This window comes from Pipra filicauda, unplaced genomic scaffold (assembly GCF_003945595.2).
Source record: "Pipra filicauda isolate LSUMZ 115617 unplaced genomic scaffold, ASM394559v2 scaffold72_size3293161_pilon, whole genome shotgun sequence".
NCBI lineage: Eukaryota > Metazoa > Chordata > Aves > Passeriformes > Pipridae > Pipra > Pipra filicauda.
This window is the reverse complement of record NW_024104898.1, coordinates 1,263,716-1,279,160: the sequence shown is the minus strand read 5'-3', so window position 1 is coordinate 1,279,160 and position 15,445 is coordinate 1,263,716. Positions and strand designations below refer to the sequence as shown.

The 15,445-nt window shown below is 41.6% G+C and overlaps 1 protein-coding gene across 1 annotated transcript in view; it reads left to right on the top strand.

Annotated features, from left to right (window-relative positions):
- Window positions 1-10,353, top strand: part of ZNF318 (zinc finger protein 318) — a 32,227-nt gene extending 21,874 nt beyond the window's left edge. The window contains exons 9-11 of the mRNA XM_039389485.1: window positions 342-460; window positions 852-5,874; window positions 6,169-10,353. Of these exons, the coding sequence (XP_039245419.1) occupies window positions 342-460; window positions 852-3,521 (2,789 nt within the window). The 3' untranslated portion in view covers window positions 3,522-5,874; window positions 6,169-10,353. The remainder of the gene's footprint in view (window positions 1-341; window positions 461-851; window positions 5,875-6,168) is intronic.
- The last annotated feature ends 5,092 nt before the right edge of the window (window positions 10,354-15,445 follow it).

The window sequence follows — 15,445 nt, the reverse complement described above, 5'->3', positions numbered from 1 at the left end:
ACCAGGTGTTTAGTATTTGAGCAGACTATACCACAAAGATGGAAAATAGATCAAGACTGTAGGAAATATTGACCTGCTTGAACAGTGGATTGCCTTAATGCGGGTAGAGAGCACCTAAATAATTTCTTGAACCATAGTAACGCAACTTCTTCACTTTAGATGTTTGTTCCTGGTAGTGATGGTTCCTATGCTGTAACTGTCCAGGAGAGCAACATTAACTGTTCCAAAAAGAACATTGCTGGAGATTTTGCTGTTGTTCTTTGATATATTTATCTGACTTTGTTAAGAGCTTGGCATTTATTAAGTTTTGTTTCTCTGATAATTTTCTTTGGCCTTTTCAGGCTCTGAGTTTCTGATTCCCATCACTGGATATTATTGCCAGCTCTGTCATGAATTTTTTGGAGATCAAATCTCAGCAGAGCAGCATGTGAAAAGTCATCCCCACAATGAGAAATATAAGGTTGGTAACTGGTGTACCAGGAGCAAGACATTCCCTACGGTAGCTTCTATTTGTTCCATCTTCCTTTCCTGAAGAATGGCATTTAACTCCTTGGAGTATATGTATTTGGTTATCTTCACTACATTCTACTAAACTAAATAAACAGAGCTTCTCACTACATCACTACATAGAGGCTAATCTTTTATCTGCCTGAGGCTGAAACGGTGTCTTCTGTAGAGTGACAGCTCTGCTGCAAGCACAGAATGTGGAGTTTGTAGCACCTCAGTTTCTTGATAGGAAGAAGTCTCTTGTCTCTTAGCACTCACTGAACAAGTCAAAACTGTCAGAGCTGAATTTATTTATTTATTTTTCATGGAAACAGTGGCTAAAATTGTGCTGTTTATTCCCACAGAAATACATAGATGAAAACCCACTCTATGAAGAGAGGAGAAATCTAGACCGTCAAGCTGGATTGGCTGTAGTTCTGGAAACAGAGCGCAGACGGCAAAATGAGCTGAAGAGGAAACTAGTTGAGAAACAGAAAGAAGAGAAGGATGAGAAAAACCCAAAAATAGTAAAGAAAGAGGAAGTAAAGAGCAACCCAGAGTTTGGAGAAGGGAGTAATGAAACTCAAGGCAAAATAGATTCTTCTGGGCGAAAAATGGGTATCATGGTTAAGCTAAAGAAGGAAGAGAAGACAGAGGAGAAAAAAGAAGAAAAGAAAGAGGAATATAGAAAGGAATCACCAAGCCAGACTTCCTTTGGGAAATTCAGCTGGAAAAAGACTGAGAGAGAGGATAAAACCCCAGGAGGAGCTATCCCAAAGGAGGAGAATACAGAAGGAAACAAAGAGGAGAACAAGTGTCAGACTGTGAAATCCCATATCAAGCCCATTGAAATCAAGCTGTCTGGGAAAACCGTTATTCCACACACTAGCCCATGGATACCAGTTGTTTCCACACCAACATCAGCAAAAGTTTTACCCAATCTACCAGTCCCCACCATGATTTTCAGGAAGTCTAATACTGCAACAGTTAGTAAACCAGCACCTCTGAACACCTTTTTATCCATAAAATCCTCTGGAGCTACCACCAAACCACTGCCAGTGGTAAAAGAAACGAATGCAGATCTTCTACTGCCTCCGGATATCATCTCAAAAGCTTTTGGAGGAGAAGAAGTAATTTTAAAAGGGACAGAGGAGGATTTGAAAGCAGCAGAAAAAACTGAATCTTCTCAGACTTCAGATAGACTACCTCCACATCCTCCTCCGCCAGCAGTCCAGCAGGCAGCTCTCATCCCTGCAGATGAAGTAGCTCCAGGTGTGTCTGAAAGTGAACAGACAATGCTGGCAATGCCTGTGAGACCACCACCACCTTCAACTGCTTTCAGTGAGCAGGCAAAAAAGATAGAAAAACGAAATTCTTGCTTGGCCACAGCCAATGCTAAAGATCTCTATGATATTTTCTACAGTAGTGGTGGAAAGGGTTCAGCTGACAATAAGCTTGCAAGTTCTGCACTTCCAAATGGAGAAAACCCTAACCTAACAAAACCTGCAGACTTGTCTGCAAACCCTAGAACAAACAGTAGCTCATCCTCCTTGAAAGAGGATTCTCAGAATGTGGATTTCTCACAGTGTAATAATCAAGTAACAGGGAGTTTGGTTCCTGGTGAGAATCAGGCTGAAATGAACAAGAAACCACTTCAGCCTCACCTCTCAGAAATATCTGTCACAGAATTGCCAGAAATAAAAACACTTTCTGGTATCCAGATGCCTGTAGAACTTGGACTTGTTGATACAGGAGGTGGAGAGCAGGCAGGCAGTCAGGAATTTTGTGATGTACAGAAAACTGAGGTCCAAGAGAAAGTTGGACAGGAGGATGGAACTAAAACTGCAGTTACAAACATAAATGTTCCTAGTACCTTGGAGAAGGATGCAAAGATGAAGGACTGGGAGGTAAAAGCAGTAAAGCCTAAGCATAGCTTACAGCCAAAGACTTTTTTGCCTGAAATACAGAATGAAATTCAAAATTTGGGGAATTCTCATTTGGTAGAGGAAAAGTTAAATGATAACTGTAGAACTTGCTCAGAATCTGATAGTCCAAACTTGCTCTGGGACGCTTCCAGAACTAGTAATGGAAAAGAACAGGCCATCACAACCCAATCTTGTTCTAAAAGTGGTGGGGATCTATCAGATACTCCAAATGCAGAGATAAAATCTGGTTTTAATGAAGTTAGTGCTTCAGAATTTCAAAACCGGAGGCAGGAAGTTGAATGCTTAGTCAATACCTGCTCAAATATTGTTCACCTCAGATCCAATCTAGAATTAGTAGCTGAAAATGAAAAAAAGTCATCAGAACACACTGGATCTGATGCAAGATCAGATAATTTTTTTATCAAGAGATCATCAGGAGATGTGAAACACATTAAAACTCCCTCACAGAAAGCAGAACTTGAGTTCAAAAGCACTGATTTCAGTTTGGGAGACAGTAAGGTAAAACAGGAATGCTTCAGCATCCATACAGCAGGACTTTTAAATGAGAATACAGAGGAAGTCACAGAACTAGAAACTATTGCATCTGTTAGGCTGGAGTGCAGTAGACATAAAAAGCTGGGCATTGAAAAAACAGTGAATGAAACAGAGATTACTGATTTTGTTACATTGACTTCTGACAGTCGGGAAGATAAATTTTGCACACAGATTTCTCAAAAAGCTCTACTGCAGCCTGAATCACAGACCTCAAATAGTGACACTACAGAGGTGGTCATGCCAGTTCTAGAAATGCAGGGCATTTCTCCCACATCTGAGATACCTCTGCAAGTGGAGGAGAGCAAAGCCGGCACTGTTGAAATGCTGTCACTGAGTTGTGACGGAGGCAGCACAGAAAGTCAGTCTTCTGGGTGCATGGAAACTTTCATTCCTGGGCTCAAAGAAACACATGGAAAGGTTGGTGGCTCAGGAGACAAGGGAGGATGCACTATCCAGAGCAAGAAGACTGAGCAATCAGAAGCTGCTGACTGTAGTTTGGAAGCTACAACACATTCAGGAATTTCTGAAAGTGTAGCAGAAAGCCCAGTGGGTTGAAGTAAACCCAGTCAGTCCCAATATTTGAGGAGCCAGAGCTGGGATTATGTATATGTTTTTTGTTTATTTTTTTTTTTGTTCCAGTTGAGAGTTTTGGGTGTATTTTGCATTCTGTGGTAGGACTTGGCTAAAGTGAAATTTAGATCATCAGAGGGCAGAACATACTTTATTCTGTACATAACTAATTATGTAAAATGTTTTTTCATGTGAATTTTTTTGCCAGTTTCTTTTCTACACTCTGCTATTAAAATGGAATCTCGTTTATAATGCGTGCGTCTTTGTTCTTTATTTTGGGGGCTTTTATTCTTTGACCGTTCCTGGATGATTTCCAGCTCACCCTGTTTGTGTCAGTAGCATCATGAGTAGCCCAGCTGCTGGGACAAGCTCAAGAACAGCAATTTAGAACTTGAGGAAATGGAGACTTGCAGAAGAGCTAAAACTGAAAATTTCTTTGAACTGCAGTGTCTGGGTTTGTTTACTTTGTTTTTTAAAATGCAAGAATGTGATTAGAGTTGATTTTGTTGTTTGTTTATCTGTCTCTGTGAATTGTAATTACTGTTGTATTACATCTGTACTTAAGCTGTTTCACTGTATTGTATAAGCACATGTGTGGATGCCACTTCACTAAGCAAGGGGAGAAAATCTGTTCGACTGGCTTTTGGAGAAGAAGACTAATCGGTAAGGCTCTGTGGCCTGACACCTGGACCAGACAAATTGAGGTCACTTACATGATTTGAAATGGGCTTGCTTTCGTTCTATTGTGATCCAGTAACTATTTGTGTTAAATCATTTAGCAGCTGACCAGCTCTGAAGAAGTAGAAGATCAGAACCCTGGTATCAGGAATTGGACTCGCTTCATGTGATACAGACACATGCATGCCTACCCTGAATGGTCCTTGAGCTATCAAAAGCTCTGGTGTGATGGTTCTCATTTGTATAGCTTGTTAAAGACTAAAGTATTAAATGTGTTTGCTTGGATAAATACAACATTTTTATTTGTAAATTGTTTAAAAAATAAACATATGGAGGTCAACAAGGCTTTCTTCTTGTTTTTCTTTTTTTTCCTTAAGGAAAGTGTTTTATTTCAATTAGTTTCTAACTCCTGTAGTAGTTGATAAAATTGAGAAATTGTAGAGGATGAAGATACTCCACAATTAGCCTGCTCAGTAAAAAAACAATTTGTTCCCAGCTAAAGTCAATGGAAGAACTACTTTCAACATCATCAGTAGAAGTTTGTTTGAAGTCCTGAACACTATGCAAAGCTTGAGGTGGGGTGTCAGGCGAGGACCCCAGCAGAGCTCACATTTCCGTAATTAGTACCTGCATGTGGACTGCCTGAGGGAGCAAAATCACCATTTTTCTTCGGTTTCCATGACTATGTGTGAAGAAGGTATGAACCATTTTTCAGAGTCGTTATGGTGGTTTTCGTACTAGAAATGTAAGAACTGTCTAAGCAGAATTTGGAAATCTGTTATAAATGGTCAAGTCAACAGTAAAAAAGTAATTAAGAAGGGAAGAGAGTTTTGAGAAAGTCTGGTTTTATGATGTTAAGCAGTTACTGCATTGATATAAGAAATCTTTTTTAGTGTCGTTGCACTACTTTCATCAGATAACTTTTTTGTCAACAAAGAGAGCAAGGTTTGACATACTTCGATAGCTTTAAAATCGAATTGTTAAGTGAGAGATTGCTTAAATCCTGGTTTATAAAAAAGTCCTTTGTAGTTATTTCTTGGTTTTCTTCTGTATTTTTTTATTATATACCTGAGTTTATTTGTTTACATTTGACAGCTAAATTTTCCCCTCCTATTTTCTTTTCATTCTCTTCAATGAAGTGCCTGGTCCCTTGTAAATTAACAGAGGAAGAGGGGAACTGATTTTCTTACTTGCCTTTTTATTGAGGGATATCAGTGCAGGGAAAGGAGATATTAAAGGGAAGGCTGAATTTTTCTAAATTCTTCATTTTACCTGGTGCTGTTATGGAACACACAAATGCTTTCTGGTTAGTTTCCTTTTGCAGGTTGGTTTTCATGAAGGTCTCAGTGCATGCAATGGCAAACAAGTAATTTGGACAATCATGTCCTTCAGACAACCTTACTCAGTGCTGTGTTATCTGTGTGGGACGTACTCTTAATTAACTTTATTTTGGGGGAAAGGACAATATAAATCTATTTTCCTTGTTCTGTTCTCTCCTACAGTTGATTCTACAAGTAGTGGTGGTGGTCAGTGCTGAACCTGGCTGGCCATGAATTGAGAGGAGCTAGCAGCAAGCACAAGCAAGAGCTTTGCGAAGGAGAAATTGGGAATTGTTACCTCGTATTTGTCTAAAGCTTTCCAGGATCTGAACCTTCCTCTGGTATAAATTAAATAGTACTTCTTTTCATGCCCTTTATTCAAATAATTGTTCTATCCTTGAATGAAAATCGGGCTCTTTATTCCTGGAAGGAAGGTTAATTTGGTCTTTTTTGAGGAAGAAGTAAAACCACTATTGGACAGGAACAGGTGGTGTAGGTGATGACATCTAGGCAGACTGGCAGACAGAGGCATTAACACTGTAATTTCATGAAATGGCATATATTTTTATTTATGTATTTTTTCTTTTTTCTTTCCTTTTTTTTTCTTCTTTTTTTTTTTTTCCTGTGGTTTCCAGAGGCATGCAGTAAATGATTTATCCACTGTACTGGTCCCCTGTGCTGGCAGAGCTGTAGCATAGTGCACTGACTGGGAAGCCTAATTTCTAGGCTGGCCTTGGACTCTTCCAGATCCTCAGGAGGAGGGGTGAGTTAATGGGGTTTTACTTGTGTGTTTGAATGGTACAATACAGCATTACCTCTCCTTCCTGACCCAGTTCTCTAAAAACTGCATAAAGCATAAGAAATTACCATTCTCCTGGTTTTTTGAAAGCTGCTGATAGGAAGGAAACAATCATAATTTGAATGTTTCTATCTTTACACTACTTCGAACCATACACAAATACCTAGTGAATTCAAAGGACAACTCTAAGCCTTCATTTGATGCTTCAGCCTTTAGTTTGCCATGATGGAGGCTGGCACAAATGCCTTTCTCCTGGATAAAGTTTGTTCCAAAACCAAGCTTGATGAAGCAGTGGAAGAAGAGCCATAGAAAAGCTGCTGGCATCCTGTCAAACTGTTGTAAGTCCAGGTGGGTTTTTAATACTACTTCCACTTTCTTTGAACAGGCATTTGGAAAGGAGAAAGCAGCCTTCATATATTTACAAAAGTAATGTTTTAGATAAATACAGTCATTTTTTTGTCTGGGGTAGTCTCTTGGGCAGGTGAGTCTTGCTTCTAGCTTGCTGGAATCGTGTCATTGACTGAGGTTTAACTAAGCAACAGAAAGGGTTTGGGGGGGGGGATTGTTTGTTTGTTTTAGAATTTTAAATGGCATGTGAGCAGGGAAGAAATGCATAAACCATCATTCTCTTAGTAATTTTTTTTCTGAATGTATTTTTGTCATAGTGGTAAAAAGTACAAGTAGTAGATGAAGATATAAGGTCTCTGCCATTTGGCAGTTATCCCAGGATCGCCATCCCTGGAAGTGTTCAAAAGACACGTGGATGTGGTACGTGGGGACATGGTATAATGGTGAACACAGCAGTGCTGCATTAACGGTTGGACTCAGTGATCTTGGAGGTCTTTTCCAACTTTAATGATTTTACAATTTCTTTATTCTTGCCAAGGAAATCAACACCCAATTCTTATCTAAGAGAAGCTTCACAGAGAACTTTAATTTCGCTCATGGAAACAGTAGGAAAAGGTGGCAAAGGCCAATTATTTTTTTTATCCCGGTAAACCCAAACAGTTTTCAGAAATAGCTACTGGAAGTAAGTAATGATAACAGAAGTCTTGTTAAAGAAAACCCAAACACTAACATCTACCAAACTAATGCAACCCAAAGCATGACAAAACTGTATTTCTTTAGTGCAAAGGGCAGAAGAAATCACATGAGACAGGTTTTTATGGGGTGCTTGATGTGTTGTTTTATTACTCTGAACATTACAAAAACGTAATGGGATCAAAATCACTCTCTGAGACAGAATTCAGTCCCCTTCTGCCTGCTGCACGGTTAAGTGCACACAGCCTACGTGCCACCACTGTGGGAGTATAAAGCAGCCATAAAATTTATTTTACTAGACTCCTCTGCCTCCGTCTAGCATGAAGAAGAGAGATACGCAGGTTATGGTTGCTGGACTATCCTTTCTACCACCTGTTTTCAGCCAATAGGGAGGTATTCATGGTTGTAACTAACTTGAGCAAAACAACGTAGCTGTGGACTATTCTATTCTGCCCCGGAGCAGAAATCCGAGGCTCCATATTTAGAATTAGTTTCTGGGGTTTGTTTTCTGATCCCACCTCCACCTCTTCTTGGGCTGTCTTGCTTGCAATGAGAAGGCTGATTACCATATGTTAGCAGTTCTAGGCTCGGGTAAAATGAGTCAAGCTGCTGTTACAATTCCCATGAAGTTGTCCATCAACTGGGGATGCAGAGAGCAGACCCATTAGAATTGTTCAGGCAGGTGGTGGAGGACAGTTGAATACCTGCAGGAAATAAAACCTGAATTCAGAGCTGCTTCGAGGGAAACAGCATTCCCTTTTCCAGCAGCCTGACTGAAGAATCTTCATTTTACAGACAGTAAAGCACACACAAGAGGTAATGTTCTCAGTTTTTAATCAAAAAGAATTTTTCTCCAAGAAACTGCTTTTGTGGGAGAGTTTCAGCCAGAACCTAATGCTACAAATCATTGGGGATACCAGCCTGTTTAATTTGCATACAAACTTTAGATGAATATAGAAACAGTAAGTCTTTAGGAGCCATGGTAGCTTTGAAGAATATGAAAAGCCCTGTAGCAGCTATCTGGTAAAGAAATGGTAGGCATGGTCCTCATATCAGTACTCATGTTAGAGTGTATTCATGTCCTGTCAAGAGATGAAAAAATGAAATTAAATGTAAATGCCAAATAATTAGATGAGAGAAGGACTCATAACAAGGCACCTGCAAGATGGGTATTTAGACATGCTTGATTAGTGGAAAAAAGAAAGAACAAAGTCAATTAGCAAAGGAATATCAGTCACTGCATTTTCTCCTAAGAACTGAAGGCTTAATGCAATTAAACCCATTTAAGATGGTGCTTTCCCAGGTACTGTTTAAACTTCATGTCCTTTACCAGTTAGTTTCACACATATTTTTTTACCAAGTGTATGAGAGAGGTTCAAAATTAGTATATCTCTGTTGTGTCTTTAGACATACTGTCCAAGATAGGATTACAAAAGTAATTCACACATGTATTTTATGTATTCAGTGCAGTGAAGTCACGCTATGGATTCAGTTTGGCTGGGTGAAAAAAAATCCCATATCTGCATTTGCTGTAGTATTTCATCATTCACATTGGATCTGTCTGGCATTTGAAATAAGATACAGGCATGGACAACCTGCTTCAAGCGTCTACAATGTCTACAGAAGAAAGATCATTCAGGATACTAAATGACCCGTAATTATTTCTCCGAGAGTTGAATTTGTGCTTCAGAATGGAAGAAAGGCTTACAAGTTGAAAATTTTAGTTCAAGTTTTTAAGATGAAACCCTCTGCTTTATATGGTTAGCATCGTAGACCAAAGCATCAAATACATTGCTTTTAGTTATTCTACTTCTTACAAATCCTTTCTCCCAGTGAACTTCCTACATACACAGTATGTTCAATGACAGCTGTTTTCATTTTGTATTAAGCTTATGTTACAACCCGCCCCTGAAGGCAGAGTAGCTGAGGTTCTTGTTAATAATAGATCCCTTGGGGTGGGTTAGAGCAAAACGACTGGTGTTTATAAATATATATATATGGCAGGTTTATTTCAGGACATTTTGGTTGCAATGGAAAGGAAGTATGTAACTGTTTTGGTTATTATCTGTAGAAATATAGCAATATAGAAGCATAAAATTAACACTTAAATTGTATAAGGAAATGAAAGGATAGGTGGAAGGCCTCAGAAATGCGTCTGGGGGTGCTTCAGGGGTCTTTGATGGTTTATGACACCTTCTAAGACATGACAGCTGCCTCTCACATCAGCTAGTTATGGCTCATGAGAGGAGGGATGAATACCTTCAAGCCTACATGTGAATCTAAATGTCCTGATACCTCCCCATCTATCCCACCTCCACAGGGTCTGCTTCTCATCAGCCTTCTCCCTTATCTGGCTCAACACCCAGCTTGTAGCCTCCGGTTGTGGGTGTGCACCCCCTCTGCACTTGGGCTGTTACCTTGCAGAGAGCCAGCAAAGCAGCTGCTTTTGCAAATGGCCATTAACATTTTGGTCTCTCACTGCTTGCCAGATTTCTTCCAGAAAGATTTTGATGCAGAGGGAGGGAAGTAATTAAAAGATTAAAAGGGCCTCAGATTTGGGAATGTAACAGTTGAACCTGACAAATGCTCAGCAAACTGGATTTTGGGATGAACGTAAGAGTTTGCTGTAAAAAGCCCATTGTCTTTGCTGGCTTTTGATTACTTTCCGCAGGAGCTAAGAAAATGTTATCTGAAATTGCTGGACTTCGGTAAACCTGTTCTGAGAAGGTGAGTGCAGATTTGCATGACTGGAATGGTATCTTTTCCCCTTTGGTATGAGGGCACATTCTTTTCATTATTATTAATGTGATTAATCAGTGAGGCTTTTTCTATATTCTTACTGGTTAAACCTGCTGTTCACAGGTATGTCTGTAATTTAAGCTTTTTTGCCAGCATCCAAGAAGACTCTGTATGTGTGGACTCCTTTATCTTGATTAAACAGTGTTATTTTAAAAACAAACATTAAACTTTTATGAAATAACAGTGATTCCTGAGTGCTGTTTGTTTAAAAATTATTTTCTAAATAGAATTTAAAAAGTACAGGCTACTTTCAGGTATTAATAGTGGCAAGAGAGGGTGCTGGATTCTGAGGTTTCTTGATTCCTGGGGCTTTTATGGCCCTGCAGTAATGTAGTTTCTTTGTCACTTGGAAGAGCTGCTTAAAGTAGGGAAAAAGGCTTTTTAAAGCTCCTGTCTCTATACTTAATTTGGAATCTTCTAGCTATTTTTAAACTCAGCTACCGTGTTAAATTATTCATGCAAACTTTTTTGTTATGTGTTCACAGAAATGTCTTGTTGATTCTTTCTGCAAGTATTTCACCTGAAGGGAGATGGTGCTGTGTTTCACTAACAGAAAATGTCCTGACAGCAGCTGCCAAACACATAAAAGAATAAAGACAAACAACAGACAGCCTGCTTTTTTGTGCAGAGATTTATCATAGCTGTTTATTATTCTAGAAAATAACGTGTGAGAGATTGCTTTACAGTATGGGTCATCCTGCTTTATATATGATGAAAAAACACAAACTAGTTTGTTGCTGCTGCTCAGGGACTAACACTTTAGAAATATTTATTTTGTCCACACAATGCTAACATGTTTCCTAGCAGTGCTGCCTGGTAAGTTGTACCTATCAGGATAATCTTAAGTATTGAATTGTCAGCTCTGAGCGTGTTGTTGTGTTATAGATCATCTCCCTTTCTCCTCAATTTGCTCCTGCAGAGGCTGACTAGTAAACTAATTACCATAGCACTGACATCCTTTGGCTGATAGAGACGTAATCCAGGGATGGATTCAAACATTGTGTCTAGAAGGGACAGCCTGTACTTTAATTGTATTCGAAACATCAGAGTAGCAGATATCCAGCTACTCTAGAAAATACAGTAAGCATGCATTTCTGCTGATAAGTCATTCAGGAACTTGGTACAGTATAGCTGGTGAAATAATTAACTGCCACACAAAGGCTGCATTTTAACCATGTTCCTCAGCAGAAATTACCTCCTGCCTGCAGGAGATGCTAAACCTGGTAGCCTGACAGCTATGAAGCTGCCTGCATCTCCATCTCCTCAGGTCCAGCCAGTGTCAAGGCTTAGTGTGTACTCCCAGTAGGCACACACACAAACATGTCTGGGTGTATGCACATGGCCAGCCACACAGATGAACACACATAAAACCAGAAAACAGCACTTCTAAAAACGGAAACAGGATCAATGCCATAATCATGTTCCCCTCTCTGGAATGAAAGTCTGTCATGGAACATACATCATGACAAACAACAGAGGTCCCCTGAGTGCTGCTGGCACTCAGACCTGCTAGCACCCACAGACACAGGCACACACAGACTATGGATCTCTTCAACAACTGGCCTTAGACAGTCCACCCTTTAAACTGGTCCTGGTGCCCTCTCATCTCTACTGGGGCAGAACCTTACAGCACAGCAGTAAGGACTTAGGAGTCTGGAGAGCTGAAAGTAGTCAGAAGCTGCAAGAGTATTAAGGGAAGTGTCCTATGCCATTGTCCTGCTCTTGATCTTCCCATGGTACCTGCTTTTAGTTATACTACCAACAGGCTACTCAGAGCATGGTCTGACCCGGAACTGACGTTCCTATACACCTGGCAAATACAGGTGTATGTCTGGCAGCCAGTGGTCTTTTAGCTGCAACACAGTGGCTGGATTCTGCTGCATCCAAGCACTCTGAAAAAGCTACAGCATCCTCGGAGAAATCAATAAAAAATTTGATTTTGGTGATTAGCAGCACTTGAATATGCACACTCTGCACCTTGTAACACTCCAGTGTGTTTCATGCTTTTCCACAAGTGCAAATTTCAGGATGCCTCTGTCATGGGGATTTTTGACAACCACAGAGCAAAGAGGGAAGACCTGAGGTGGGGTGGTGTAAACACTGAAAATAATTTGGCTGTAATGAAATAAAGCCTGCCTTAAGGTTGTCTTTGGCCAGGTTTCCTATGGAAGTGAGGTTTAAACCATCAGGGGGTGTATGTCTTCAAACTCAGTGACCTGGGCAAGTTCAACAAGCTTCCTCCACACTGGCAGCAGGTTCTTCTGGTGCAGAGGGGCTGCAACCTTATGCTTTATTAGATGTGAGAGAATCTGCTCAGGAGGAAGCCTCCTTTATCTTCAGTCAGAGCTCACATCATCCCACACACCAAAACCAGTCAATCACAAAAGGCAAATACACAGGAAACCAATTGTCTTTGTTAAATGACAGCTGGCATCCAAGCAGTGGAGCACCTCACACCTCTCAGAATAAATACTTCTGGGCTGTGGGGCCTCAGGCCACACATAGGCTGCCAACTTCCTTAACCTGTGTCTCACAGCGTGAGAGCACCTGACCAATATCCACCACACACATCCACATCCCTCCAGGGCTAAGGGGGCCAGAAGGGGTTTACAGTGGTCCACTCCTGAATGGAGAGGACAGCAGCAGCCTGGGCTGGTTTGCTTCTTCCCATAGGGGAAATTGGTGTTACATGGCTTTCTCAGTGCTGGCACAGTGTAGGGAGTCATGTATGGCTCCAGCCAGGACACTGCTGTGAAGCTGCCTGAGGAACACATGGACTCCCAGACCTACAGCTCCCTGTGAGTGAGATGGGGAAGTAGCTGTAGCAAACTCAAACCAGGGAGAGAACAAATATGAGGAGAGCTGAGCTCAGTTCTGCAGGTTGACAAGTCTGCAGAGCTTTGTGTAGCACATGGAAATCTACCCCAGTTACAGCTTTGGTGTGAGCCAACAGCCTGAGCGGCTGCTGCTCCCAGAAGTAACCATTCTAGAGAGTTCTGTGATGTCATTGCACAATAGCAAACTGCTTGGGACAGTATTAGTTTGTTCAAGTAGCACTTGTATGCCAAACAAAAAACTAACTCTCCAATGTTCAAATGGATTTCCTCTGGAAGGGCCAGGATGCTGTACAGTTGCCATTCACACCTCTCATGCCTCCAAAATCTGGGTGATGAAAAACCCTACAGAGATAGGAAAAGAAAAAATCACAACTGATGAGACACAGAATGACAAAACAAAGCTCTCTTTCCTGTCCTTAGGAGAAAATTGTAGCTGCCTGCTCCAGGTTAGCATCACACCTCCAATTGTTCTCCCCAGCCACAAGATCCATATGGTTTTCAAGAGACTGCTGGTTCCCACAGCACAGAAAGGACAATAATGCAGTTGCAGAACTAAGTGATGCAAACGGGAGAAGATGCCTTCCAAATTGTCCCTACCATGCAGTGTTGGCACAACTGAATGAAAGAGAGAAATCTATTTATTTCTTTCAGAAGGCAGATGTCATTAGCTGAGTGCCAAGATGAATACAGTCCTTATCCCTTGCCTATGCTTATCTGAATCATCTGAGTAGTGTCAATATGGCGTTTACGTGCAGGAAATGTAGATGACAGCAAATGTTCCCTTGAAATTAGCACAAAATCCTCACTTCTCAACATGTGCAGATTCAGGAGTGGACACAGAAACAATGTCTGTATAAGAAAATGAATTTTTTCATGTACTGCTTGCTCCTAGTCCTTGCCTGTGGGAAGAAAAAAAGAAAGTTCAGAAGTAAGGGCTAAATGTTATAAAGATGAGAAGCAGCAGCAACTGAGGAGCAAGGCCAGACTGGACATACGGCACTGCTTTGTACACTTAAGCTGTGCAAGCAAGGTGAACTCAACCATTTTTTAATATTTTTTAATATAAAAAAAACAATCAAAACCACCACCAACAACAAAGTCACAAACTTTCAGCAGCAGTGTTGAATTTGTGAGGAAACAATCTAATCCTCCAAAACCCCAACTTAGACTACCCACCAGGCAAGGCTCCCAGGCAAAAACCTGGTAATGCTTTGAATAAATTCCAAATTAATGGACTAGAGTAAAAGCAGCTAATTCTTAACAGCAGTGATAAGACAGCTTGTCAGAAACCTTAATTTCTTTTTGTTTTTAAAAAAATTGAAGTAGCCTAAGGCTACACTTTACCAGCCGCTATACAACTAGAAGCAAATACACAAAGAGGAAAGCCATATTATTTCTTTCACATTAAGATTTTAGTCTTAGGGAAGTAGTTTTCCCATAAATGTATAGATTGACCAGTCTTTAGTAGCAGAACTGGTGACTGAGCTGTCTGTTAGTGAAGAATTTCTAGTCCTTCGAGGTACTGTTTCTTTATCCTCCGACGTATCTTGAGGCTACAAGAGGCTTCGTACTTTGACTGCAGCTTTTCCTCTTTATGCCTGCCAAGGGCAGTTTCATGAAGTACAGGACTCCTCTCCTGCGGTATCAGCTCACTGCCGGTGAGGGACTGGGATTGCTTTTGGCTTTCCCTGGCACGGCCCAGCCATCCGAACAAACCCTGCTTTCTTATCCATGCCTCCTTTCCAGTACCGATGTGCTTTCTGCGGGACTGCTGCATCTCAGGCAGGGGGGCAGTGCTGCCTGACAGAGCTGGGCAGAGCAGGCAAAATTGTCCCCTGTAACCCTGTAACTTAAGTTTTGTCATTAATGATGGATCTGTATCCACGTGCACGGCCTTCCCGCTGAAGATGCTGGCAGCTGAGTGACTGGAAGAAGTGAACGCTGTTACACCCCTCCTCTGCCCCCAGAATTTAAAATAATTTAAAAAAAACGCTGGCAGAGCGTTGCCTCGAGGGGTTTCACTGCCAGCACGGAGCCCTCGGCATCCCCGAACGCCACGTCCTCACCGGGACAGCGGGGCACCGCTGCACACCGCGCCGCCCAAGGAGAAACGAGTCCCGCGGATCCAAATTATTAGTTGAACTGAAACGATTTCGGTTTATCAATGTCATTCTCCCAGGGGCAACCCCCGCGACACGCCTCGCCACGCGCGAGGCATGCCGGGATTTGTGGTCCCGGCGAGACCCCGCGGGGACGCGCTCTCGCTGCGTGGCGCGGCTTGACCCTTCCGCCGCCCCGTCCTCCCGCCCGTTGCGCGACGCCGCTCGCCGCAGCACATTCCAGCGTGGGCCCCGCGGCGGGGAGAGGCGTGTTCTCCTTCCGGGTCTGCCCGCGGTACTGCCTGAACAAAGAAGTGCGGTCCTTGGCTCGTGCCGC